At 54.7% G+C, this 24,792-nt stretch overlaps 10 protein-coding genes across 10 annotated transcripts; 5 read left to right on the top strand and 5 right to left on the bottom strand.

Moving 5' to 3' along the window:
- Positions 1 to 370: 370 nt before the first annotated feature.
- On the top strand, positions 371 to 2,681 carry CCM_07397 (uncharacterized protein; the record flags this gene model as incomplete). The annotated part of the gene is made up of 4 exons (XM_006672538.1): positions 371 to 1,327; positions 1,377 to 2,193; positions 2,298 to 2,423; positions 2,638 to 2,681. The coding sequence occupies 4 exons, from the start codon at positions 371 to 373 to the stop codon at positions 2,679 to 2,681; spliced, it is 1,944 nt and encodes a 647-aa protein (XP_006672601.1).
- A 371-nt stretch (positions 2,682 to 3,052) lies between these two features.
- Positions 3,053 to 4,204, bottom strand: CCM_07398 (uncharacterized protein; the record flags this gene model as incomplete). The annotated part of the gene is made up of 1 exon (XM_006672539.1): positions 3,053 to 4,204. One exon carries the CDS (start codon positions 4,202 to 4,204, stop codon positions 3,053 to 3,055), a length of 1,152 nt encoding a protein of 383 aa, XP_006672602.1.
- Positions 4,205 to 4,844: 640 nt separating this feature from the next.
- CCM_07399 (uncharacterized protein) lies at positions 4,845 to 5,826 on the top strand (the record flags this gene model as incomplete). The annotated part of the gene is made up of 4 exons (XM_006672540.1): positions 4,845 to 5,073; positions 5,153 to 5,275; positions 5,337 to 5,476; positions 5,536 to 5,826. The coding sequence occupies 4 exons, from the start codon at positions 4,845 to 4,847 to the stop codon at positions 5,824 to 5,826; spliced, it is 783 nt and encodes a 260-aa protein (XP_006672603.1).
- Positions 5,827 to 8,408: 2,582 nt separating this feature from the next.
- Positions 8,409 to 9,972, top strand: CCM_07400 (DUF803 domain membrane protein; the record flags this gene model as incomplete). Its single annotated transcript, XM_006672541.1, has 7 exons — positions 8,409 to 8,422; positions 8,481 to 8,524; positions 8,582 to 8,607; positions 8,672 to 8,768; positions 8,825 to 9,076; positions 9,139 to 9,430; positions 9,483 to 9,972. 7 exons carry the CDS (start codon positions 8,409 to 8,411, stop codon positions 9,970 to 9,972), a joined length of 1,215 nt encoding a protein of 404 aa, XP_006672604.1.
- Positions 9,973 to 10,969: 997 nt separating this feature from the next.
- Positions 10,970 to 12,086, bottom strand: CCM_07401 (cytoplasmic ribosomal protein subunit S3; the record flags this gene model as incomplete). Its single annotated transcript, XM_006672542.1, has 2 exons — positions 10,970 to 11,723; positions 12,064 to 12,086. The coding sequence occupies 2 exons, from the start codon at positions 12,084 to 12,086 to the stop codon at positions 10,970 to 10,972; spliced, it is 777 nt and encodes a 258-aa protein (XP_006672605.1).
- A 946-nt stretch (positions 12,087 to 13,032) lies between these two features.
- CCM_07402 (protein phosphatase) lies at positions 13,033 to 15,402 on the top strand (the record flags this gene model as incomplete). The annotated part of the gene is made up of 2 exons (XM_006672543.1): positions 13,033 to 13,047; positions 13,096 to 15,402. 2 exons carry the CDS (start codon positions 13,033 to 13,035, stop codon positions 15,400 to 15,402), a joined length of 2,322 nt encoding a protein of 773 aa, XP_006672606.1.
- Positions 15,403 to 16,155: 753 nt separating this feature from the next.
- CCM_07403 (phenylalanyl-tRNA synthetase beta chain) lies at positions 16,156 to 18,096 on the bottom strand (the record flags this gene model as incomplete). The annotated part of the gene is made up of 3 exons (XM_006672544.1): positions 16,156 to 16,201; positions 16,265 to 17,959; positions 18,044 to 18,096. 3 exons carry the CDS (start codon positions 18,094 to 18,096, stop codon positions 16,156 to 16,158), a joined length of 1,794 nt encoding a protein of 597 aa, XP_006672607.1.
- An 848-nt stretch (positions 18,097 to 18,944) lies between these two features.
- Positions 18,945 to 21,210, top strand: CCM_07404 (protein phosphatase PP2A regulatory subunit A; the record flags this gene model as incomplete). The annotated part of the gene is made up of 8 exons (XM_006672545.1): positions 18,945 to 19,010; positions 19,072 to 19,183; positions 19,260 to 19,411; positions 19,476 to 19,967; positions 20,020 to 20,279; positions 20,326 to 20,426; positions 20,475 to 20,812; positions 20,860 to 21,210. 8 exons carry the CDS (start codon positions 18,945 to 18,947, stop codon positions 21,208 to 21,210), a joined length of 1,872 nt encoding a protein of 623 aa, XP_006672608.1.
- A 151-nt stretch (positions 21,211 to 21,361) lies between these two features.
- CCM_07405 (Putative S-adenosylmethionine-dependent methyltransferase) lies at positions 21,362 to 22,309 on the bottom strand (the record flags this gene model as incomplete). Its single annotated transcript, XM_006672546.1, has 2 exons — positions 21,362 to 22,154; positions 22,257 to 22,309. The coding sequence occupies 2 exons, from the start codon at positions 22,307 to 22,309 to the stop codon at positions 21,362 to 21,364; spliced, it is 846 nt and encodes a 281-aa protein (XP_006672609.1).
- Positions 22,310 to 23,515: 1,206 nt separating this feature from the next.
- On the bottom strand, positions 23,516 to 24,557 carry CCM_07406 (eukaryotic translation initiation factor 6; the record flags this gene model as incomplete). The annotated part of the gene is made up of 3 exons (XM_006672547.1): positions 23,516 to 24,149; positions 24,217 to 24,432; positions 24,523 to 24,557. 3 exons carry the CDS (start codon positions 24,555 to 24,557, stop codon positions 23,516 to 23,518), a joined length of 885 nt encoding a protein of 294 aa, XP_006672610.1.
- Between the last annotated feature and the right edge of the window lie 235 nt (positions 24,558 to 24,792).

Below are 24,792 nucleotides of genomic sequence, written 5' to 3' on the forward strand. Positions count from 1 at the left end.
GCAGCTTCCGGGGGCAATCAGTCCAAGAAGGGTTCGAGTTGCTCTTCTACGGTTCACATAAAGCGCCAACCGAAGCCATCTTCTCAGAAGTCTGTCAGACAACGTACTTACGGATATTCTATGTTCAGTTGTTTACGGAAAGCCCATCCCACGATCACCATTTCCGGCGACAGTTTGACCTTGTTACCAAACGCGGGTTCAAAACGCGTCCCGACTTCATATCCTCTTGGAGCAAAAGTACCCGGAACGCACCATAGGTCCTGCACTCTCCGAGGCCAGGCTATCCAGACATTCGATATTACGTGCCACCGATAACCAACTGGCAAACCTCGAGCTAAAAAGTTCGTTCTACCGTGTGACGGGCGTTGAGATGGATATCGACGCAACGCAACAGCCCTCTCTCGAGGTGCATATGGATGACGACCTTATAAATTACGAAAGTGATGTGGGGGATTACTCTCTCGCTGCTGATGCAACATTTGGGAATGGAGCGATTCCGGAAGCTCTTCAAGACGCCGATGCAAACGCTGAGCCTACTAACCAGAGTGGCGACACCATCGCTGACGCTCTCGAGGATCATTCTATGGAAAACGCAGCCGAAACAATCGATATCATAGTTGAAGAACACGCCGGCGAGAAGCAGGAGATCGAAGATGCTACCGAGACCAAATTGCCGCTCGAGGCTGATGCCACCATTGACGCGTTGAGGGAGACTGTCGCCGACGAGATTGACTACGGTCTTGGAGAGGTCGATTACGATGGAGAGCAACAGGTCGAAGTCACTCGCGGAGAAGAGACTGCGGAAGTCCTCCAGGACAATACCGAAGCTGAGGAAGCAGACCTCGTTGAAGACAAGGCTGAGATCAGCTGGGAGGATGATGCTGGTGAACGTTACACAGCCGAAGTTGACAGTGAAGAAAATGGGGAAGGAGGGGAAGGAGAACATGACTTTGCACTCCCAGAAATTATTCAACTCGCCTCGGTAACTGAAACTGTCGAGGCTGACGAGACTGAGAGCAGAGACCATCGCCAGGACGAGTTGCAAGCCCTTGAAACCGCTATCTCATGGGAGGCCAGCATTGATGCGAATGGTAACTTTCAAACGGGTGACGCCAATGCCCAATTTCCTACCATCACAGTGCAATATCAGGGGGATGAATTCCCGTTCTTGTCGTCTAGCAGCGAGGCTTTCTTCTCCGAGTCTTCCATTCTCGATGACACCATGCAGAGTATCTTTATGGGGTTCCGTTCGCAGCTGAAACATGAAGTGACAGCAGAAGACGAGCTAGTCTTTCAGATTGATGAGCTTGGGTTGGAGTTCACAGAGGTAAGCAAGAGTTGACACGTGTCTTCGACACAAGCTAACGTGGCAATAGTCAAACCCTTCATTTAGCCTGACAATGCATCAAATTCTGGACGTTTTCGAATTGCTCACCAAGAACGATGACCCTGACGGCCGCCGAACGTTGTACACCTATCTGTTTACGAGAGTCAACAACGCGAAAAGATACGAGTACTTGGTGGAAAGTGCTACATCAGGAAAAGGCCTCGAAGAGGTTCAACGTCTTTTCTCCCAGCAATCATTCCGCAATAGCAGCGATGCCGACATCGTCGGCAATGCCGATGATTCTGATGACAGTGCGGTATCTAGTGAACACGCTGAAGAGCACACCGATGAGGAGTATGAGCGTGAGCTTTCGGATGAACATGGCGAGCTCAATGAACACCATCATGAGAACCACGATGAACATGGCGAAGAGTATGCTGAAGAAGACGCCGAAGAAGACGCCGAGAAATATCCCGAAGAACTTGTAGACGACCATCAAGAAGTTGACTATTTTGATGAGGCCGTGCTTCAAGAAAATGAGGTATCGCCAGCGGATGACTCGGCCGTTCCGACGGCTGTCGAGTCTGAGAACGTTGAAGCAGACGAGCTTGACAACAGCTTTGCTCATGAACACAGCAGTACAACTAGCACGCTTCAGGGCGACGCTGACGGCACTGCTCTTGCTGACGATGAAACTGCGGTCGACGCGGAGGCGGACGACCCTGTGTTTGTCACTGAGGCAAACGAAGATGCTGAGATTGATTGGCGAGACGAGGATGAAAGTGAACTAGTTGGCGATGGGAGTTCAGTAACCGGCAAGCGGCCGCGTGATGACAATGACGAACCTGATGTGGATGACGAAATTGGTAAGTGAGATTTAGCTCTGTCTTGGATTCTCTGCGCGCCTGCTAACTCGAGAGTAGATTTTAAACGTCGACGATCCTAAATCCATGTCTTTACTAACCAACAGTATTCCAGCAATACGCCGCCCGTGGCATCTTCGGAAATTTCGGAGCAAAGCAGCATGAAGCCACGTCGAGGATCAAAAACATGCGTCTTCTAACAATCCACGAAAGCTTGACGAGAAGAGCGACAGGTAAAGTGATAGGCCAGTCGGCCACTACTAACCCAGAGGACAGCAGTTTTTCTTTACCTTGTTGCTATATCACGACACGACAACAGTAACATGCCTATTGCCTTTTTTACTATACCCCAACCCCGTTCGGAGTCGCATGACTGCGATGTCACTTAGTAGCTTGTTTTGGGGGCGAGGTCTTTTTCTTATTTGCACTGGATTTTGATTTCAATAGCCGGGTCCATGGCGGGATACATTCTCTTCACAGACCGCAGGTGATGTATTGCGTTGTTTCGACCTGGAGAAGAATCACAAGAACGATTGGGACTCTGGCGTTGGATGGATTTGTAACCTTGAATCTAGCGGCTGGGCAGTTTTGTGGAAGCGAAATCTAGCCTACTCCTTTTTTTTCTTGCCGACTACCTTTCGACAGTTGGGCGCGTCGGGCTGGGCCGTCCTCTGTTAGTACAAAGATACTCTGTACTGGATCCTATATAGGCTCTCTGACGAACATGCATATTGTGTCGGATGAGTTGAATACACAAGTACAATGTACTTTGTTAAAAAGACTTGCCCCTAAAAAATGATTCCCGTGTCCAGTGGCATCATATCATGTCCACGGTTCTGTATTAACCCCTTTGCTTTTCTACTCATTCGACCGGCGGCGCTGCCGCCTTCATTTCCGCCAGCAAGGAAGCCAACTCGTCCTCGCCGATCTCTTCTGTGACGCTTACGCTGCATTGTAGCCCCCCAAACGTCCGAGGGTTGTTCCACGAGCGCTCAATGGCCTGCGGGCCGACAATCAGCGTCGGCAGATCCCGGAAGCGGGACACGTCGCTGGGAATCCCCTCGCCTCTAACGTGGTAGTCCGCAGGGTGCGCGTGCGCGTCGTCGTCACCGCCGGCCCAATCGTACGCGGCAGCCGGCCACTCGTAAAACTGAAACTGGCTGCGGACGGACTCGACGTCGCCGCGGGCGGGCGACTCACCCTTGATGTACGCAATAAGCTCGGCCGGGTTGCGGTTGCCCGGCAGGCCGCGCTCGACGAGCACATCGCCCACGAGCGCGTGTAGATCGTAGTTGCTCACGACGCCGTCGACGACGACGCGGAAGCCACGCCGCTCCCTCGGGCATAGCACCAGCCACGGTGCGTCGAGCTGGGCGCCGAGCAGGATGGCGAGCCACTGGGCGTGCGACTGCGTCAGGGTGAGCGCGGCGCGGCGCAGGGCACTGTCGGGGGCGGCGGCGGCGCGCAGGGCGTCGCGGTCGCGGGACAGCGCGGCGACGGCGGGGAGGGTCCACGGCTGCAGCAGGGCGAGCGCGGACGCGCCGCCGCGGTCTTCGGGCACGTGGCTGCGAAAGACGTAGTGGGTGATGCGGCGGCCGTCGATCTCGGTGAGCACCTGGTCCTCGGGCGGCGGGTTGGCCTCCTCCTCGGCGGCGGAGGGCAGGTCGGCGAGGCACAGGTCGGCGAAGCGGCGGGCGGCGACGAGGAACGCGGGGACCTTGGCGAGGAACGCGGGGACCTTGGCGAGGAGCACCTGGGCGAGGGGCGCGACGGGGGAGCCCGTCTCGACGAGGGCGCCGGCCGTGAGCGCGGCAAAGGCCACGCCGTCGGCGTCGTCGACGTGCGCGGCGGCGAGGCGGTCGACGAGGATCTGCAGCGCGGCGGCGAGCTCATCGGGGCGGGCGGTGGCCATGCCGCCGTGGAGGGCGACGCGGCATTTGTGCACGGCGGCGCCGTCGTAGTCGATGCCGCTGACGGCCTCGGCGAGGTCGCGGGCGGCCTGCTCGAGAGACATGGCGCGCGCGTTTGGTTTTTCTGGATGGGGGGGCGGGTCGGCGCGTGCCCAGGGAGCGAGACGGGATGGGTGGGAGCGGGTTGTGTGGTGGATTCGGCAACGGGGGTTATGAGGGTGTGTGCGTACGGTGAATGCGGCGGCGCGAAGGGGTCGGCGGGATGAAGGCCCAGCTGGGCTAACATGGGAAGAAAGCTCGGTGACACACAGCTGAGTAAAGCTGGGCACCTGAGTGGCCGCGGGGTAGGCGATTCATGCCCGATGGGCTGGCCGAGTCTGCGCTGCAGATGCCAACGCGATAACGTGATTGGGGGGTGCCAGAGGCAGGCAAGGATCAAGAAATATCATACTGCGCAGTGTTTTCTCAACGTCGAGAAGCTTTGTATAAGTCGGGGTCGTCTATTAGTCGCGTACACGACTACGCGAAACTACATGCAACAGGGGGTGTGGGCCAATCGCCTATTTAATCGCTAGCAACTTATTATCTGTCAGCTTTTTGGTCCTTCTGTCCCGTCTCACCCCCTTGACTTTGCTTTCTTTTTTTTTTTTTGGCTACGTTCCGCCATATATCGGGATACGTTTGGTTCGAGATCTGAGTCGAATCTGTCTCTCCGCAAGACAGGGTCGTGGCCCGGGTTTGACCATGGCAGGCGGGAGCACGCGCTACGAGCCCCTCGATATTGACGAAGGTGGTGTGCAGTATCGCCGGCCGCCGCCGCCGCAGTCGGTGTTCCTGGCGCCGCGGACAAGGGCTGATTGGATCTTCGTGGCGGCCAATGCGGGCTTGTTCATCGTCACGGCGCTTTTCTGGCTTTCAGGGTCCAAGGGTGTGCCGTCAGAGGTAGAATGTGCCAAAGCAACATCTTCTTATTGTGAGTCGTACTTGCCGCGTGGCCACGCCCCATCAATGCGCCGTCAGCCATGACTTACAGTTTGTTATTGGGTATATAGCACCCGTGTTGTCTTCATTGGATTTTTGGGAAGGTAATTTCGAAAATGGTTTTATGCGTGAAAGCATCTATCGCGGTCCGCCGACGAGGGACCTAGAGCAAGCATGGGATGATCTGTGGCATCGTATGTCGCATCAATCTTCCATTTACCCGCGCGAATATCACTGATTGGGGAAATTTTGCAGATCAAGGAGTTGGCGTGTCAAAGCAGGGCCTCGTCGCCTTGAACAAGACTCAGGGCAAATATCTACAAACCAACAGGAGCACGGCAGCAGAGCCCGAATATTATGCCCTGGTGGAAATGTTTCACCAGCTGCATTGTCTCGTGAGCTCCCAGCCCATGTCTCTAATTATTCCTGCATCTTGCTTATACTGGCCACGCAGAACATTATACGCCAAGCAACCTGGCCCATTCGCGTGTACAACGCGAGCTGGGGCGAGGCGCTCCAGCCGATGAACGTCTCGGAGAGCTTGGGCCGCGCGCACGTCGACCACTGCGTCGAGACGCTGCGGCTATCGCTCATGTGCTTGGGCGACGCGACGCCAATGCTGCTCCGGACCGAGGACGGGACGCTCAACACCAGCGCGGCGGACTTTCACGTGCATCACAAGTGCCGCAGCTACGAGCAGATTCGGGACTTTGTGGATGCGTCGGGGGTTGATCCTATCGCTTAGGACATGTATAGAAACATTTTCTCTGTATTTCTATAAACTTCGGAGTAATGGGCATGGAACTGGTGGTGCAGTGTTGTGTGGAATGGCTGCATCTATGTATTATTAGTATTATTATGTCACACAAGGAGCGGACAGGGCCAAGCAGTATTCCACGTGGCATGTGTAACATCCGTGGCATATATTTGCTCATTTACGGTTCGGCGTATATTGGATATTGAGGGAGCCTGCATGGGATCGACGATTGATGCATTGGTTGGAAGAAAGAACATTGCCGCATAATAAATTTATGACGATAGCTCGGCCTTGCATCCGTAACAGAGCGTGAACTACTCCGTACGAATACGCCTTATTATAATTTGTACATAGTTATAATTCGCCCACCCAGTCGCTAAAATACTGATTGAGTAGAGAAGCAGGGGGCCTCGGCTGAGAGTCGCAACGTGTCTCATGTGGATCTGGGACAACTAGTCAGGGAGATTCTGAAACTCTGTGGAGAATGGAGCTGCTTCGGTTGTTGTATCTTGGGCGGTTAATAAGTAGTTCGGTAGTACTAATAATAGGTGACAAGATGAAGGCCAAAGGAACTAATAACGACAACTACTTGGCTGCTCAGCTGGGATGAAAGTTGGACCGAGCCAGGTTAGGTTGGCTTGTGATGTCACTACCTATGTAGGGTCGGTCTTGATATGCCTCTCGAATGATTCTGTGCATGAACAGCCTTGTTGAAGTGAAGTGAGCGTGATGAACGACTTGGTTCATTGCTTTACTGGTATCCCTACTGGGCAACATGCTACTAGTAGGGATGAACAACAAGGGGGGTGTCGTATCCAGACTGGTACTCGTTTGAAACAGCAACGTCAGAGCCCGGGCCGTCACAAGGGCGGGACAGGCGGATGAAGAATGAAGAATGAAGAATGAAAAATGAAGAATGAAAAATGAAGAATGAAAAATGAAGAATGAAAAATGAAGAATGAAGAATGAAAAATGAAGAATGAAAAATGAAGAATGAAAAATGAAGAATGAAGAATGCAATCCTTTTCGTTGGCGCTGGATCTAGCAGTACAGAGTTTAATGTCCTAACAGCGGAGCCGAGCCGGCCTTTCTTTTCTTTGTTTCTTTCTTTGGTTCAGGTGGTGACGCGCGTTGCTCTCTAATAATGCTACTCATACTAACTTACTTAGATATGTACCTACATAGGTAGGTAGGCGAGGCCTGGTGGGCGCTGCTCGGGTACCTGTCCATCGGTTGGTACAGCCACAGGCCCCCCCTTATCACGAACGGCTTGGCCCCGGAACAGTTTGCCGTTGATGCAGTGTTGGTATTGCGTGAAGCTGGTACCCTGATGCTCTCATTCCAGATGTTTCACTGCAGAGCGATCGAATCCGGGAATTTTTTCACGACAATGGTTCCTGTCAAAGCCACGCTTCTTGTAACACCAGTAGACAAGAATGGGAGGCTGTGCCATCACTCGCAGCCTCGGTGCATGTGGCGGGGACGGACTCGGGAGCCTTTTCGGAGGGGACCCTGCGCGGCGGCTAGCGACCGGATACTTCTGGCATGGGGCGGCATGGCCGCACCAATGTTCATGTTGAGAATTTGGGACAGACGTTGATAGGTACCTACTCAGCTACCTAAGTTTGCACTATCAGTATGAGAGGAAGATGTGGTGGAAAGACGGAAAGGCTACCTAGATGCACCAAGGGCTACCTGGTAGCCTTGGGGCTCGGGCTGTCTGTGTTCACTGGCTTTCTTTCAGTGGCCCGTAAAAGGACTTTTCTTTAGCGGCTGCGCCCTCTAACCGACCCTCCTAAACCCCCAAAATAGTGCCCCCAACTCCCCCAACTGCCCTGAAGCCCGCCAATGCTCCCCACCTCAACCTCCAAAGCCCATCCAAACCCATTATTATTCCGTCCATGCCACATCATCAGTCAGCCACCAAAGCTTCTCTCCTCTCGCCCTCTTCCGCTCTACTCTGTCTTCTGCTCGCGCGCCCCCCCCCCCTCAACCCTCAACGCATCCCGAACCGAGCACGACTTTCTAACGCCACCTTTCCATCCATCTTGCCCCTGTTTGCGGCGTCGACTTGTTTTTTTCTCTCTTTTTCCGACTTTGTATTCGGTTTCGTCGCGTCGCGCATACCTTGAAGCAAGGTCAGGCTCGCTCGTTCGCTTGCCAATCAATCCCTTCGTTTTACGCTCCCCCCAATCGACGTTACGCGCGCGCGCTGGTACGGCTCCTGGAAACCCGACCACAGATCAGCAAATCGTTCGAAATACGTCTTCTCCCACCCAGACAGTCCTTGTTCTCGATTTCCATCTTCTAGAATTTACGATCATCCTTTTGCATGCGCCGGGCTCTTGCATAAACTAGACTCCGACACCTTCGTACTCACTCCGGCTCAACGTACTTGGTCATCGCTTCGGTCGCCCGTCGGCCAGCACCATTGTCCCTCTAGCCGGCAGATCGTACGCCCTTGGCTGTCGTAAGGACTATTGTGGGGTAACCGAGCCTTTTCGCTTGGTTTGCGACGCTCCATCTGGATCTTGCTGTTTGGCCGCGACTTTGGTTGAACAGCGGACACCATGATTGAGGACAAGTGCGTTGTCTCGGACCTTTTCGCGACCCGACTTCTCGACTAATGACTTTCTTTCTAGGTATATCGGCCTCTCTTTGGCCGTTTCATCGGCCCTGGCCATTGGTATGCTCATCTCTGACAGCAAATTGAAACGCAGCTAACCGGTTATTCTCTTACCAGGCACGAGTTTCGTCATCACCAAAAAGGTGCGTCCGAATCACACCACATCCACCGTCCTCTCCTGCCTTTCGCTCGGCGACTAATACACAGATGCAGGGTTTGATGCAAGTCGAAGAAAAACATGGCTTCGAAGGCGATGGCTACGTCTACCTGCGCAACCCCCTTTGGTGGGCCGGTATCGCAACTCGTCAGTCTCGCCCTTCCGCCCTGCCCTGGAAATCAGAAAACTAATCCCTTCTACAGTCGGTATCGGCGAGATTTGCAATTTTGCTGCCTATGCCTTTGCGCCAGCCATTCTAGTCACCCCTCTCGGCGCCCTCTCAGTTCTCATTGGTGCCGTTCTCGGCTCATACTTCCTCAAGGAAGAGCTCGGTATTCTAGGCAAGCTGGGAAGCGCCATCTGCTTGATTGGCGCTGTCGTCATTGTTCTCCATGCGCCACCCGACGAGGAGATTGAGACTATTGATCAGATTCTCCACTATGCTGTGCAGCCTGGTATGCCATCCACTCACTACCTGCTTGAGAAGCCCTGAATCCTCTCTAACGGCCATCCCTAGGCTTCCTTCTTTACGCCGTCGCCGTTGTCGCATTCGCCGTCTTCATGATCTACCGAGTTGCACCACTGTACGGCAAGAAGAATGCTCTTATCTATCTCTCTATCTGCTCGACAGTCGGCTCTATTTCCGTCATGTCCGCCAAAGCTTTCGGCATCGCTCTCAAGATTACCTTTGCTGGCAACAACCAGTTCAGTCATCCTTCAACCTACGTCTTTATGATTTTGACTACACTCTGCATCGTCACCCAGATGAATTACTTCAACAAGGCACTGGCCTGCTTCCCGAGCAATATGTAGGCATCGTCGCTAACTATTCATGGTTCCCCAGCTAACACCTTGCTTTAGTGTCAACCCTCTTTACTATGTCACCTTTACGACTGCCACTCTTTGCGCCTCATTCATCCTGTTCAGTGGCTTCAACACGACCGACCCTGTCAACACTGTTTCGCTACTTTGCGGCTTCCTCATCATCTTTGCTGGTGTATACCTCCTCAACCTCTCAAGAGGCGACCCCAACGGCCAAAAGATTGCTGGTGCGCATACCGGCTACGACGCCACTCCTACCGACATGGTTTCCAGCTTCCAGACTCGTCGTAGTATGCAGGCTCGCCGCAGCGGCGATCCGTCACGCCACAGCATTAGCAGCGCCCACGGTGACCGTGACGGCCTGATCCGCGCGTACGATGAGGAAGAGGCTGCCGGTTTTGGTTTGACCGATTTGACCGAGGAGAGCGAGGATGAGGGTCATCGCCGGCCCAATGGCAATGGTCGCGCCAGCCGAAATAAGGAGCAAGACACCATTGAGCTTCAGAGCCGACAGTCCTCGGCGCGATAGGGTCAGGACAATACCAGATATTCCACGATTAAGATGAAATGAATTTCTTTTTGGTAGCTGACTGGGGTTTGGTTCTGCCCGCCAATGCCCAGCCGGCGGGGATATATTCCCCGCAGGCGTTTACGTTTGGCTCGTCTCATTGTTCTGGTCTTGAGAACAGAGACATGTTTCTCGGAGCATTATTACGATGGCGCGGACACGACTTCGCCAATGTGTTTTTGTGTGCTTGATTAAGGTTGGGTTTATGCACGTCAACAGTACGAAAGAAACGGAGTGACAGGGAAAGGAAACTTGTTCCAAGGCGTTTTCAACAATTATTTGTTTGGGGGTTTTGTTTTACTGCGAAGACCGGACGGAGGGTTTGTTTTATGCCGAGACTGCGGGCTTCTGTAAGCTCCCATCTACTTGTACGATATTTCCACTTTTTGTTTTACCTGCATACATGGACGACGGGGAGAAGTGCTCACGCCATTAGACGTGCGTCGTGCACGGAAAAGTAGCCTTTGATGGCATTTTTTTTTGTTGATATGTACAGGGATGGAACCTGGCGGAGCATTTGCCGATTTTCGCAATGTAGATAGACAGGTAATCAACATCATATCCTTCTCAACCGGTTGTGACATTTTATAGCACTGCTCATTCGAGGTGACACATGTACGAGAATGAACTGCCACGCTCCCTCGTCCGGGTCGGCTATGCAGAGGGAGGAGCCTACAGGTGCCGAGGTTGAGGTATCACGGAGTAGTAGCAGAACTATAGATTCATGGGGTCTCGTTTCTTCTCTATGGTTTCTCCTACCAACACAGAACAGATGAAACCGAACAAGATGTAAATGGTTCTTTTAGAATGTTGACGCCCGAAAGACTCGCCATCTTTTCATCCACTGCAGCAAATACTTTTTTTTGCCTTGCACCCTTCCGAAGAAAAAAAAAGAAAACCCGTGATAACAGTCATTAACGAAAGCAGGGCAGAGCCAATCACCGCTCCGTCCAGGCATTTATTGCTCGGCCTCCTCGGCCTCCTCAGCCTCCTCAGCGACGCGGGCGTCCTGGCTGGCGGCGGCGGCGGCGGCAGCCTTGGCGCCGTAGTCCTGGCTCATGGGCTGGAGAACGGGCTGCTCCTCCTTGGGGTCGATGATGGTGACGGCGTCGGGGAGCGTCTTTTGGGGGCCGGCCTTGCCCTCGGGGTCGGAGCCGCGCATGATCTTGACCTTGATGCCGAGGACACCCTGGCGGAGGAGGACGTGGCGGGTGGCCGAGTCGATGAAGTCGTTCTTGGGCTGACCCGAGTGGATCATGAAGCCGTCGGTGAACTTCATCGACTTGGCGCGGGCGGCGCGGAGCTTGCCCGAGACGACAACCTCGCAGCCCTTGGCGTCCGACTCCATGATGAAGCGGAGCACACCGTAGCAGGCGCGGCGGACGGCGAGGCCGTTGAGCAGCTTGTAGCGCAGCGACTCGCACTGGGCGACGGCGGACAGGCCGCGGTTCTGCACCTTGGCGGCGTAGAGCGAGACGGAGTTTTCGGGGAACTTGAAGCGCTTCTGGATGAGCGAGGTCAGCTCGCGGATGCGGCGGCCCTGCTCGCCGAGCACTTCTTGGGTCTGCGTGGCGCGGATGATGATGTCGGTCACGGTCGGGGTGACGCGCACCTCGACGCCGGAGTAGCCCTCCTCGGCGAGCTCGCGCTGGAAGAACTCGTTGAGCTCGGCGTAGAAGACACCGTCAGCGACGAACTTTCTCCGCTTGGAGCTGTGAAATTTTTTTGGTTAGCATTTGTCCATTGTGGCCGATCGTGGGTATCTGCTGTGGCCAGAAGTTGCGTCGTCGTCTCTCTCGAAGATGAAGATGCGTCGTCGCTTTCGTGGAGTGTGTAGTTGGTCTGTCGTCGTAGATATTGGGCAAAACTCCCACCGCGTCGTGGCAGGTTTGCTTTGTCGTCCAGTTTCCAAATTTTAGCGACACATGCGCACACAGTATTCCCAGCAAGCAGCTCAACGGTTCCATGCAAAACGGCTTCGAGTTCGAGAGAGACGACGGCGGTCGAGTCTGGCGCGAGACACAACATAGAGGCGTGGAAAATTAGACTCACATCTGAGCACCAGGGTGAGCCATGTTGATTGATTTTGGGGGGGTATTCGGCTTGATCGACTCGAACAATTATACGGCGGGTAGGACGAGGAGGACGAGAGGGTGGGATCGCGAATTCAGAGCAAGGTGGTGGTCTCCGCCTTGGGTGGTGGTTTCGCCTGCGTCCCGCGCTATCGCAACGAATAATTTTTGTTGTGGGTTGAGCCCTAATCGCCAGTGTCCGCCCACCTGCGCCGCCGTTTGCCCATTCTGTGGACCCGCCCAGGGTCATCGAGGATTAACAGTTTCGCCGACGTCCCGATGTCCAGACTGGGATAGTGGAGCTTTAAAGCTTGACAGATGCAGATTGGCTCATCAGGTCCATAACCAGTGCGTCAGGGAATAAGGGTAAAATGAAGAGCTAGTTGTGATGCAATACGTGCTTGTAAAAGTATATTTAATTTTGCAAAAATCGAGTTTACTAAGCGTGGCTCTTGCAAGTTGTCAAATTAGCGCTCAATCCTTCATTCCCTTTCACCCGTTGCCAGCGCATTGGCTCGCGCCTGACGTTACTCTCTGCCCCGCCTTGAAGCTACCAGGCTGGCGCGTGCCAGCACCCCAAGCCAGCATCGCATCGTCATCCCAGGCAGCTCGCCATACAAGTAGCCATTCCTAGCTCCATCGCAGACGGTCAACACCACGTCTGTGGCGGCTAGTGCTGTATCGATTAGTGTACAGAGCTTCACCTCCTGTCTTCATCTCTACACAGTGTGACAGCCACCCCCAGCAAAATCTCAATATATACCCCTCTCGGTATCCTCAGCGCCGCCACGCAGCTTCACCGCGCCATAAACCTCCCAGCTTAATCACGAGAAAGAGAAGAAAATTTGGGCGTCGGGTAGTCTGTTGCCTTATGCGGCTGTCTCTCTGAAAACGGAAGCGAGCGTCTGACAGTTGTCGGGTGGTCCGGAGCCCGGGCATCTTGGCCAGCATGGAAGCCAAAAAGGTCAGCTTCCCGAGCTGAGCCACGCTCATTCCAATCTAACTGTACCAGATCATCGAGAATGTACAGGGGATCAACGGCGGACAGACGACGAATGGCACTCTCCGCCTAACCGACTACCACATAGTGTTTTGCGCGCCGATTAGCCCTCCTGCCGAGCTGACCAAGGCAACGCCCGCCGCGCCGCCCAAAACGCGAGAGCGATGGCTCACATTTCCCATTTTCAGTCACTGTACCTTTCGGCCGACACCGCCGGGCTCTAGGCAGGCCTCGTCCATCCGAATTCGCTGTCGCGACTTTACGTTCATCACATTCAACTTTGCGAACAGTGAAGCGGCCAGGGAGGTCTTTGAGTTTATCAAGGTCCGCACATGCAAGCTTGGCACCGTGGAGAGGCTCTTTGCCTTTGCGCACAAGCCTCTCCGGAATGAGCGTGAGGTCGATGGCTGGCACATATATGACCCCAGAGCCGAGTTTAGGCGACAGGGCATCAGCGAGAAGCTGCCTGACAAGGGCTGGCGGATCACCAACATCAACAAGGACTACACATTCTGCGATACATACCCAGCAGTCTTGGTCGTTCCGTCCAAGATATCGGATAATGTCCTGAAATACGCCAAGGACTTTCGCTCGAGATGCCGCATACCGACTCTATCGTACATTCATCCCGTCAACAACTGCACCATTACAAGAAGCTCGCAGCCCTTGTCAGGTATCACTAGAAAGACAAACGTGCAGGATGAAAAGCTAGTCGCTGCTTCATTCTCCGTTTCTGTGTCTGGTGGCTCAGAGAGCGGCACGCCCATGTCTAGTCAGCTGGATGTTTCAAGCGCGGGCTCTAGCCAAGCTCCGGAGCTGAGCGAATCGGATAAATTTGAGGATGAGATGATTGCACAATCTGTCCTCATGTATGATGAGAAGACTGGCAAGAGACTTGTGTATGGTGCTCAGCAGAGCAACTTGATTGTTGATGCTCGGCCAACGATCAATGCCGTCTTGAATCAGGTTCAAGGTATGGGTTCAGAGAACATGGACAAGTACAAGTTTGCGACCAAGATTTTCCTTAGCATTGAGAATATCCACGTCATGCGCAGCTCCCTCAACAAGGTGGTCGAAGCCCTCAAAGATGCCGATATATCTCCTCTCCCCCCAAACAGGGAGCTGTTACAGCAGAGTAATTGGCTCAAGCATATACACGACGTCCTCGCTGGCTCCGCTATCATTACTCGTCAGGTCGGTATCAATCACTCTCATGTATTGATACACTGTTCCGACGGCTGGGATCGTACAAGTCAGTTGAGCGCGCTTTCACAAATCATGCTTGATCCGTACTACCGAACAATCGAGGGCTTCGTGGTACTGGTCGAAAAGGATTGGATGTCTTTTGGTCACATGTTCCGATTACGTTCTGGACACCTCAATCACGATGATTGGTTCTCAGTGCAGCGGGACGCCTTTGCTGGCACCAAAGTGAACCCGGGCGAGAATGATGGCCGCACCGACGCTTTCCAAAACGTCATTAGCGGCGCAAAGCGTTTCTTCAACCCAAATAAAGATGAGGATGAGCCAGACGTAGCTAGTGAAGCGGCATCTGGCAAAGTGGTAAACGAAGAGGCTACGACGCCCAAAATGGTCAGCCCAGTCTTTCATCAGTTCTTGGACTGCACCTACCAGCTCATTCGTCAGTATAAGGATCGATTCGAGTACAATGAGAGGTTCCTACGACGCCTACTCTACCACCTATATTCTTGCCAGTACGGCACCTTTCTGTATAACTCGGAGAAGCAGCGTGTCGACGCCAGAGTCATGGAGCGGACCTCGTCCGTTTGGGACTACTTCCTGTGCCGAAAGCAAGAATTTACCAACCCCGATTACGACCCTACTATCGATGACCACGTCATAGGCAAAGAACGCATTATCCTTCCCCGACTCAAGGACATCCGTTGGTGGTACCAAGCTTTTGGCCGTACTGACGATGAGATGAATGCTACCCTCGACGCTTTCGCCCTGAGCGAGAGTGAGAGGCAGGCGGCCGTCTCGCGACTCCACAACTCGGGGACGCCCTCGCTGAATTCAAAGCCCCCAAGCCTCACCACAAGTCAATCGGTCTTGACTGCAGTGGAAACCGCTCACCAGACGCTCACGCCGCCGTCGAATCCTTCACTTAAACGCAGTGTCTCGGCGGAGGGCATGGGTACGAGCGCAGGCCTGAGCGCCGGCGCCTTTGCGGCGCTTCGTGATGGCATCGCGAACATCAACATTGGGAAAAGTGTATTTGCAAGTGCCACGCCAGCAGAGGAGGCAGCCTCGTCCGCGTCCAACCCGAAACCAGAACAAGAAATGCAGGAGATGACGTAGGAGGTCATGTTTCCAACAGACTATGACCCGCCGTATACAATCATACATACAGAAAACACTCAGCACTACGCCAACCCGTTGATTCACTCGCCCTCTATCCAGTCCTTGTCCAGTCTTGCCTCGGCCGTCGAATACACCAATGGCATGTGGGAGCTAGTGCGACTGCACGAGCCGACCCTACCCCAACCGGTGCATACCTCGCCGTACCCGCAGCGGTCCAAGTCAGTGGCCGGACTCATGCGGCCCTCGGTTACGGAGATGAAACCGTCACGGGCGACGCAGGCCGAGGCCGTTGATGGCGGGGTGGAGGGCGAGGCAGCCGCAGCCGAAGCCACAGGAGAGCCGTGCCAAAGGCCGCGCTCGGCGATGGGGTTCGCACAGTATACGACGCAAAACATGTGGTGAAGTGGAAGCAGCATGTTTGGAAAAATCACTTAGACTTTGGAGACAGCGATGCGGTGGGCTTCGATTCTATTTTTAAACGGTGTTTCCAAAGCTGGGCGAGGTTCATGGGTGGTGAGAGATAGACATGGCGTGGCGTACCGTACAGGCGATATAGTAATTTATCCGGCATCCGATTTGAATTTTCCAGCGTGCCTCACACACCCTTTGCAATGATGTTCTGTTCGAGAGCAAGCTCTAAATGCACTATAGTTTATTGGTTCTCCCTCGTTCCAGATGCTTGAAATGCGCCTTTTTTCATGTATTCCATTTTTCGCTTTTTTACTTTATTGCAACCTCTTATTTGATGATTTATAGGAAAGCTTCGAGGTTTATCTCCAGGGTGCTGACCGCATATCTACGTGGCGAGGGCGGTTAGTGGGCGACGCATGATATGAGACAAACGGGGGACAAAACATACCTCAGGTCAAACTTTTCCAGGACGGTCGGGTGCAGGATGCCAAACTCGCCAATGCGAGCCTCCTTACCGCCTAGGCGCAGGTGAACGGCGGCGGCGTGGCCGGGGAAGAAGGTCTCCTCGTTGAGCTCCTCGATCCAGTAGCCGTCGGGGGTGCCAGGGGTGTCGGTGCCGTCGGTGAGGAAGGAGGTGCGGAGCATGAGGAGGACGCGGTCGAGGAGACCGTGAACAGCCTCGAAGCCCGAGGTCTTGCCGCACCAGGCGGCGGCGAAGTGGCGCTCGTTGCGGGCCTTGCGCTCCTCGCGCTCGTCCTTGAAGACGACGTCGGCGACCTCAAAGATGCGCATAGGAACGCTGTGGCCCTTGTTCTCCCTGATGGTCTTGAGGAGGCCGGGCAGCAGTGAGGATCGGGCGATCTGGTACTCGAGCGTTTTGGGGTTGGCGAGGCGCACGACGGTGTTGCCGTCGTCCTTGCGGTTTAGCCAGGCGAAGTTCTCGTCGTGGCTGCAGAGGATGAGGGGCATGACCTCGGACCAGCCAGCCATGGCGGCCTCCATACGCACAAGATCGCCGAGCTTGTTGACGGGGAGGGGACCGCCAACGGTGGCGCTGCGGTTGGGCTTTGTGCGAGGGAGGTTATTGTAGCCGTAGCAGACGGCGAGATCCTCCATGATGTCGCACTGGTGCAGGATATCAGCGCGTGTGGGGGGGATGGCAACTTCGATGATGTTCGCGTCCTTGCTGGAGGGCTTGGATACGTAGGCCATCTTGGTGAGGAGGTCGCAGAGCTCCTGGGGGGACTTGTCGAGGCCAGTGCAGCTGTTGAGGTAGTCAACTTCGGCCGTGGTTTCGCGAGGTCGAAGGGAAGGTGTGACGCGGGTGAGGTTGTTGTGGTCGGAAACAATCTTGACGGGCTCCACGGTGAAGGGCTCGGCGCAATACATGGAGAACATGGTGACGAGCATGTTGGTAACGATGCCAAGCTTGGTCAGGTCGGTGGCGGTGATCTCGATGAAGACGGTTGTGGTGTTGAGGGTGATTTTGGAGTGCTCGCCGTTGATGATGGGCGGGAGGGAGCAGACGACGCGATTGGCATCGTAGATGACGGGGTATACGGGCGCATCGCGGATAATATGCAGGAAGCGGCCCAGGTGCTTATCCGTTTCGTAGAAGGTCATGAGCTCCTCGGCGTTCATCTCCTGGGTCTGGTTGAGCGGCTTGAACTTGATATCCTTGGGCGGTAGAGCCTCGTACGTGAAGGGGCCTTTGACGGTGTCGAGATCGTGGGTGCCCATGGAGACGAGGGTTCGGTTACGGGCGAGGTTCTGGTGCAGCTTGTCTTGCAGCGCAATGAAGGAGTCGTAGCGGTCCTGGGTGAACTTGATGTTGCGGAGCACGGCGCCGGCGACGTAGGGGCGGACCTTGAGGGTCTCGGGAAGCACGGTAATGACTTGCTGCTCGGCGTCCTTGGGCTCGACGATGCGAAAGTTGGGCGGTTGTGTGCGGCCGAGGAAGATGTTAAGGTTGAGGGCGATACCTTCGAAGCAGAGCATGTCGTAGCGGTTGGCGGGGATCTCAATCTTTAGTTGTGGCGGCTCCTGCTTGCCGTCGACGATGGGACGCTCATCATCCTCGGTGTCCTCGTCAAGCTCGATGCCATAGTCGAAACAGAGATCCTCAAATTCTTCGCGGGTGTACCTGGAGTGCGGAGGGACACGGTCGGGTTAGCTCGGTCGTGCGTGGCGGGGTGAAGCGAGGGGCAGCTGGGGGAGCGCGGCGTACTTGCGACCGAGAGCCTCAAAGAGCTTGTACTTGTCTACGGAGATGGTCGGCATGGTGAGAGAAAGTCCTCAATGCCTCTCCGGAAGGGGTATATGGGTGGTGTTGAGGTTGATCTGCGAGCGGGCAGTACAGCCAGTAAAAGTCGGGATGGGTCTACTACAGGAACCCGTTGCGATTGAGTCACAGGAAATTTGCGTGGTCTTGGAGGGGTGCAGTAGAATTCTGGCGGGTAGATCCACATGGACCTTGGCTTGCTAGCAGAAGACTGCGGAAACAAGGTTCCTCGCTAACACGGCGGGGTTGAAATCGGAATATAGATGGTCCAGCCGCCAGGTTGTTGGGCTCCAGCGTTTGATACAAGCAAACGGGGGCGGCCTGGCAGCTTCAAGCTTGGGCGCTGGCAGTATCGCCCCGCCTACATGTTACAGGGCACCTCCCCCTAAAACCCCAAGGACTGTGGGTGTCCCGGCTCCAGCCACAACAATCTCTCAATCAGTCAACCCGACCAGCAACCGCCCGTCACCCTTGTTGCTCCGCAGGCTCGTGCTCTCGCGGCCACCAGAGCTAGTTCAACCAAGGCCTACAAACAACATTGCCCTTGACCTCGTCTTTGTCTCATTTTGTGGCTTGCTCCGTCATCAAGCTGCTGCAATCTTTCACTCCTCATCTCGTAAAGGCATCTTCCATCGTCGCCTACCGTTTTCCCCCTCGCCTCTGCCTGTTGCCGCCGACTTGCGCCGCTCTGCCAATCGCATCAACTAGGCACGCGCGATCCACCGCCCACCTTCTCCTCCACCGCACATAGCAGCCGCCAGTCCAACCGTCGTCGACAACCTTCACGACGACGCAACTTCTTCTACCCCCAGCTTGAGCGACGCGCCGCCTCCCATCATAATTCGCCATGGCTGACGCGCCAAACCCAAACGACGAGCTCTACCCCATCGCCGTCCTCATCGACGAGCTCAAGGTATGACCGCCACCTGTTCCTGTTTTTACCCCCATCCTCGCGACCCCTCTGTTGACTTTAGGCCCAGCATGACGACGTTCTCCTCCGCCTCAATGCCATCCACCGTCTCTCCACCATCGCCCTAGCTCTTGGTCCCGAGCGCACCCGTGAGGAGTTGATCCCTTTTCTCGATGGTTAGCCCACCCACGCCTGCGCCGGCTTTGCAACTCCCTTCTCCCCCCAAACAGTATCGCTAATCTGGCACGTCAGAATCGGTCGAGGATGAGGACGAAGTACTGGTCGCTCTGAGCGAAGAACTTGGTAGCTTCACCGAGTACGTTGGCGGTCCCCAGTGGGCTCATGTTATTCTCTCTCCCCTGGAGAATCTCGCAGCCATCGAAGAGCCCGTCGTCCGCGACAAGGTACGAACGCCGAAAACCGGCATACTCAGCGCGCTGCCCCGCGATCATACTAATCCAAGCACAGGCCGTCGAGTCTCTCAACAAAATCTGCGAGGGTCTCAACCCCCAGCAGGTCGAAGAATACTTCATTCCCCTCACCATCCGTCTCGCCAAGGCCGACTGGTTCACATCCAAAGTGTCGGGCTGTGGTCTCTTCACAGCCCCCTACAAAAAGGTCTCGCCTCCGGTCCAGGAACAGCTTCGCAATCAGTTTGGTCTTCTCGTACACGATGAGACCCCCATGGTCCGTCGCCAGGCCGCGACCAACATGGCCAAGTTCGTGAGGGAGATGCCTGCTTCCATCGTTGTCGATGATATGATACCCCTCTTCCAGCATCTCGTTCAGGACGATCAGGACAGCGTTAGACTTTTGACAGTCGAGATTCTCATCGCCATTGCCGAAGTCGTTCCCGCCAAGCAACAGTCCAGCCACGGTGTTCTCCTCACATCGCTACGAAACTTGATAGAGGACAAGAGCTGGCGTGTCAGATATATGATTGCGGACAGATTCGAAAAGGTCAACCTCTACTTCAACCGCCACAATGAGATAGGACGCTAACATACTACAGATTGCCAAGGCCGTTGACGAAGAGGTTGTTTCGCGTGATTTGGTTCCAGCTTTTGTTAAGCTGCTGAAGGATAACGAGGCCGAGGTCCGCACCGCCATTGCTGGCCAGATCCCCGGATTCTGCGCTCTAGTTGACCACGAAGTCCTCCTCAAAGATATTATGCCAAGTGTGGAGGACCTCGTGTCCGACACGTCACAGCACGTGCGCGCTGCTCTTGGTACTCAAATCAGCGGCCTGGCCCCTATTCTGGGCAAGCAAGAGTAGGTTGTCTTGTCAAGCACACGGTCCTTTGCTAACGGCCGTCAGAACTATCGATCACTTGCTGCCCATGTTTCTTCTGATGCTGAAGGACGAGTTCCCTGAGGTGAGGCTTCACATCATCTCCAAGCTGGAGCAGGTCAATCAAGGTATGTAACGGAATTCATAGCTACTCGAGCACCGCTAATCAACCCCAGTTATTGGCATCGACCTGCTTTCACAGTCTCTGCTCCCCGCCATTGTTCAGCTTGCCGAGGACAAGCAATGGAGAGTACGCCTCGCCATTATCGAGTACATCCCCCTGCTTGCCAGCCAATTGGGTGTCAATTTTTTCAACGAGAAGCTCAGCAACCTCTGTATGGACTGGCTTGGCGACACGGTCTTTTCCATTCGTGAGGCCGCTACACATAACCTGAAGAAGCTCACTGAAGTCTTCGGCGTCGAGTGGGCCAACGAGGCCATCATCCCGAAGGTTATCGAGATGGGCCAGCACAGCAACTACCTGTACAGAATGACGACGTGCTTTGCCATTTCCGTGAGTATTATCTTTCTATTTCGTGATTCAGTACTAACGTTTTATAGACTCTCGCTAGCGTTGTGAGCATCGATGTCATTGACAAGTCCATCCTGCCTATTCTAGACAACATGGTTGAGGACGACATTCCCAACATCCGCTTCAATGTTGCCAAGACATACTCTGTGATTATCGGAGTGCTTCGTCGTCTTCCCGAGACGGGCACCATCCATTCTCTGGAGAAGGAGGGTGCCGAGACGGCGCCGTCCCCCCGAGGTCAGGAGCTGATTCAGGAGCGAGTGCTGCCTAACCTTGGCAAGCTGCAAAAGGACGACGACGTGGACGTGCGGTACTTCGCGACGACGGCGGCCGGCGAGGCGACAGCTTCGGGTGGCGAGCCTATGAATACATCACCTTAGAGAGTTAATGAGCAAAAAACATGTTGATTTTAAACCAAAACTTGAGTATCGATAGCGATGACGACCAGGCTTCTGGGGCTGGTAAAACTGATGAGGCGCATAGAATAGATGGTTTTTACAGATTCTCAATATGATGTGATTGATGTACGACCTATGTTTGCATTCGTGTATGTACAGGTTCAGCTTGCTCTGTAGAGGAAGATGCCGGGGCCGAAATCTTACGGAAACACAAGGTACTTATCGTCTGACCCGAGACGCCTCCAAAGCTAAACGAGCGGTACTTTACCCGTCCCGCCTCCTCCAGGGCGGCGCCGTCGACACTGTCCCCGCCCGCAAACCAGCCACGCAGCTCGTCTTCCGTCCAGTTGCAGCTCGTAATCAGAAACAGGCCACGCTCGGCGAGTAGGGGCAGCACACGCGCCTTGTACCGCTCACAGGCGCGACGCCCCTGGGCATCCGTGGCGTCGCTGAGCGAGATGGCGTCAAAGGTGCCCTTGTCGAGGACAACGTCAAACGTTGTCTGCGGTGGGGGGAGGGGCGTTCCCTGGAGGAGATCCCACTCGGCAAAGCGGATGTGGTCGGAGAGGCCGCGCGCGGAGGCGACCTGGGTAGCGAGGCGGATCGAGTGCGCGCTGTAGTCGACGCCGACGAGGGGGCCGCGCCAGCCGCGCGCGCGCAGGGCGAAGAGGATGGAGCCGTTGCCGCAGCCGAGGTCGAGAAAGGACGTGGTGGCCTTGGAGAGGACGGTGGCGGACGTGGGCGTCGGCGCATCCTCGGCGGCTTCTGCATCGTCTTCAGAGTCGGACTCGTCGGGGGAGCCGGCGAGGCGGGCGAGAAAGGCGAGCATCTTGTCCTCGGCGTCCGAGTCGTCGAACCAGACGGTGCCAATGTCGTCGGGGTTGGCGGCATGGTTGGCGATTTCGGTCGTGTAGAGCTTGTCCCAGCTGTAGAAGAAGAAAAGAGCGTTATCAGCACCTGTAGCCTATTCTTTCGGTTTTGCAGTCGAGCTAGTACTTATCGACGATTGCACCGGGGGGGGACTGTACTATTCGCGGGTGCCGAGCGCGGACGGCTCGAGATGTTTTGGCGTCTCTGCCATTGATGGGTGGTGTATTCGGAGGTGGGTAGCAGAGAGAGGATGAGACAGGTTCGGACTGGAGGGCGTGGGTGCAACTTCAACGCGCGTGATTGTTCTCTCCTACTTTTGGTCAAGTTTGTCGATCTTTTGGATTGGTGTTGGTGGGGTGCAACCTTTCTCACATTGGAGGGGTCGTCCAGGTGCCCCTCCCTCCCCCCTTCCGCCACGGTGGCAGTTTTTATTAAGAGAGGATAATCCATGGGGAGTTTCCATCATAGATATATTGCGATTCGCTGCAATATATCTTGTTCTCCGATATGTTCCATAGCCAGTTGTCCAGCTGAGGCGATTGAGCTAAATGTTGTAGGTCTCGAAGAACGTTCATCTTTTCAGTGCCCATGACTCTGCCCCCGATTCATTGACCTACGAAATATAGCTAATAATGTGAAAACCACCATAGAGCATTGCCACTGTCTTGTCCTTTATATGTAGACTTCCGAAGTTGTGTTTAATCACACTTACCGTCAGCAATCCCATCCTTACCCTAGAGGGGCGGGAAGCACTTACACGAGTATCGCCAGAAGTTCTGGTTCCAGCCACGCTTCTTCTCCGCGTCATACACGACAAATCGGGGTTTCGTCCTCGGCTCTGCGGAAGGTTGGGAACTAATCAAGCCATTGTTGGAAGCGTAGTAAGTGAGAAGAGGTGGTTGAATTGTTTGCGGAGTAGATCTGACAGCACACGGTTATTTGACTTGCTTCAGCTGAGACTATCTCTGGTTCATATACTGGGTAGTTTCTAGCTGGTGAAGGAGTAGATAAACGCCCTCTGCAAGCTCGAGTTAATATAAGAGTACTACACGACAACGGGAGGCAGCCAAGGTGGATAATCATCTGTCATCATATATGTACAGCCAGCCATCTCACACGGCTGGCATTCTAATATTCTAGAGAAATATCGGCATTAGCGTCTAGCCGCGCCAGGCTCACCCATGTCAACGCAACCATGATTTTTGTTCAGAGACGAGTCCGTGTACAAAGAAACCAAAAAGGAAAATAAACCGCAAAGTAGTATATCCCAACACCAGGCCCCGTGAGCAGTTGTAACTAAAAGAGTAAGGAAAAGAAAGCTCAATCAACCCAAAGTAAATCAAGTTCGCCAGGTTATGACTTTAAAAATTTGCACAAGGTAGCAGGAAAATGGTAAAAGAAAAACATAGGAGGAAGCCTAGTAGAAGCTCTCCACCATGGTGTCCTTCATGTTGGTGTTGATGTTGCTGGGGCCGTTGCCGTCGCCGAGGCGGAAGACGCTCTCAATGACGGACAGCTCGGTGGCGGTGGTGTCGAGCCCGGTGACGGCGAGCCAGTCATTGACGACCATGCCGGCACCGACGACGCTGCTGCCGCGGTTGACGGAGCCGGCGACGAGGGGCACCTGGAGCAGGCTGGAGAGCTCGTCCTGGTCCTGGATGCTTGTCTTGGGGTGGACGAGGCCGCCCTGGTTGGAGAGGCTCATGTAGGAGCCGACCAGGACGTTGTCGGCGACGGTCTGGCGAAAGACCTCGACGCCGAGCACATCGGCAATAATCTCCTCCGTCTCGCGCTCGAGGTCCGGGTGGACGAGGGCAATGTGGTCGTTGGCGGCAATGACGTTGCCGAGGGCCGAGAGACGCTCCTCGATGCGCTGGATGCGCACGGCGTCGGGCAGCGAGTTGCGCAGATGCTGCAGCTCCTGGTCCGACGTGGTCGTGGGCACGAGCAGGCCTTTGCGGTTGCCGGCCGTGAGGCGGCCGATGATGCGCGTGCCGGCAATGGTGGTGCGCACAATGGGGATGACGTCGGCCAGCTCGGCTTCGAAGACGCTGTAAAAGTTTTCGCTGGCGCCTTGGGAGACGAGAGCATACGAGTTTGTGAGTGTGGCAAAGACACCAACCCTGCGGGGGGAGAAAGCTTGTTAGCGAGGTGGTTTCGACGGGGATGCGGTGGGATTTGAAGCCGAGTGCGGTGTTGCAAGTTCCGAGTTTGGGGATTTCAAACGTCGCACAATTCACAAGAGCCTTGAACACCGTAGCCGGCATGCTGTGCCTTTTTCTTTCGGTCTCGGGCAGAGGGATTTGCAAGCTGCAGCGCGGCGCGAGGCGGGGTCTTGTGATGGCGGGGAACCACCAGACGAAGGAACCAAGACAGACAAGACAGCCTTGTCCCGGCCAGGATCAGGGTATGAGGGAAACGTACTCGTTGGAGTTTTCAAACTGAGCGCGGACAGCCATGTTTAGGATTTCGTGCGATTAAACCTGTTAAAAGGTGCTGGGTGTCGAGGTTGAAAATTTGAAGTGTTAAAGAGGAGGAAGGACAGTAGATTTTTTTCTGCCAGAAGGTTACTGTGTGGTGGTGGTGGTGTTTTTTCTGCTTGGTCAGTTTTTTTGTAGTGGGGGTCCTGGGAGCCATGAATTTATAGAGATTCAGCTCTCCCAATGTCTTTACGATTTTTTATTTTCCTTTTTG

This window comes from Cordyceps militaris (assembly GCF_000225605.1).
Source record: "Cordyceps militaris CM01 unplaced genomic scaffold CCM_S00006, whole genome shotgun sequence".
Lineage (NCBI taxonomy): Eukaryota > Fungi > Ascomycota > Sordariomycetes > Hypocreales > Cordycipitaceae > Cordyceps > Cordyceps militaris.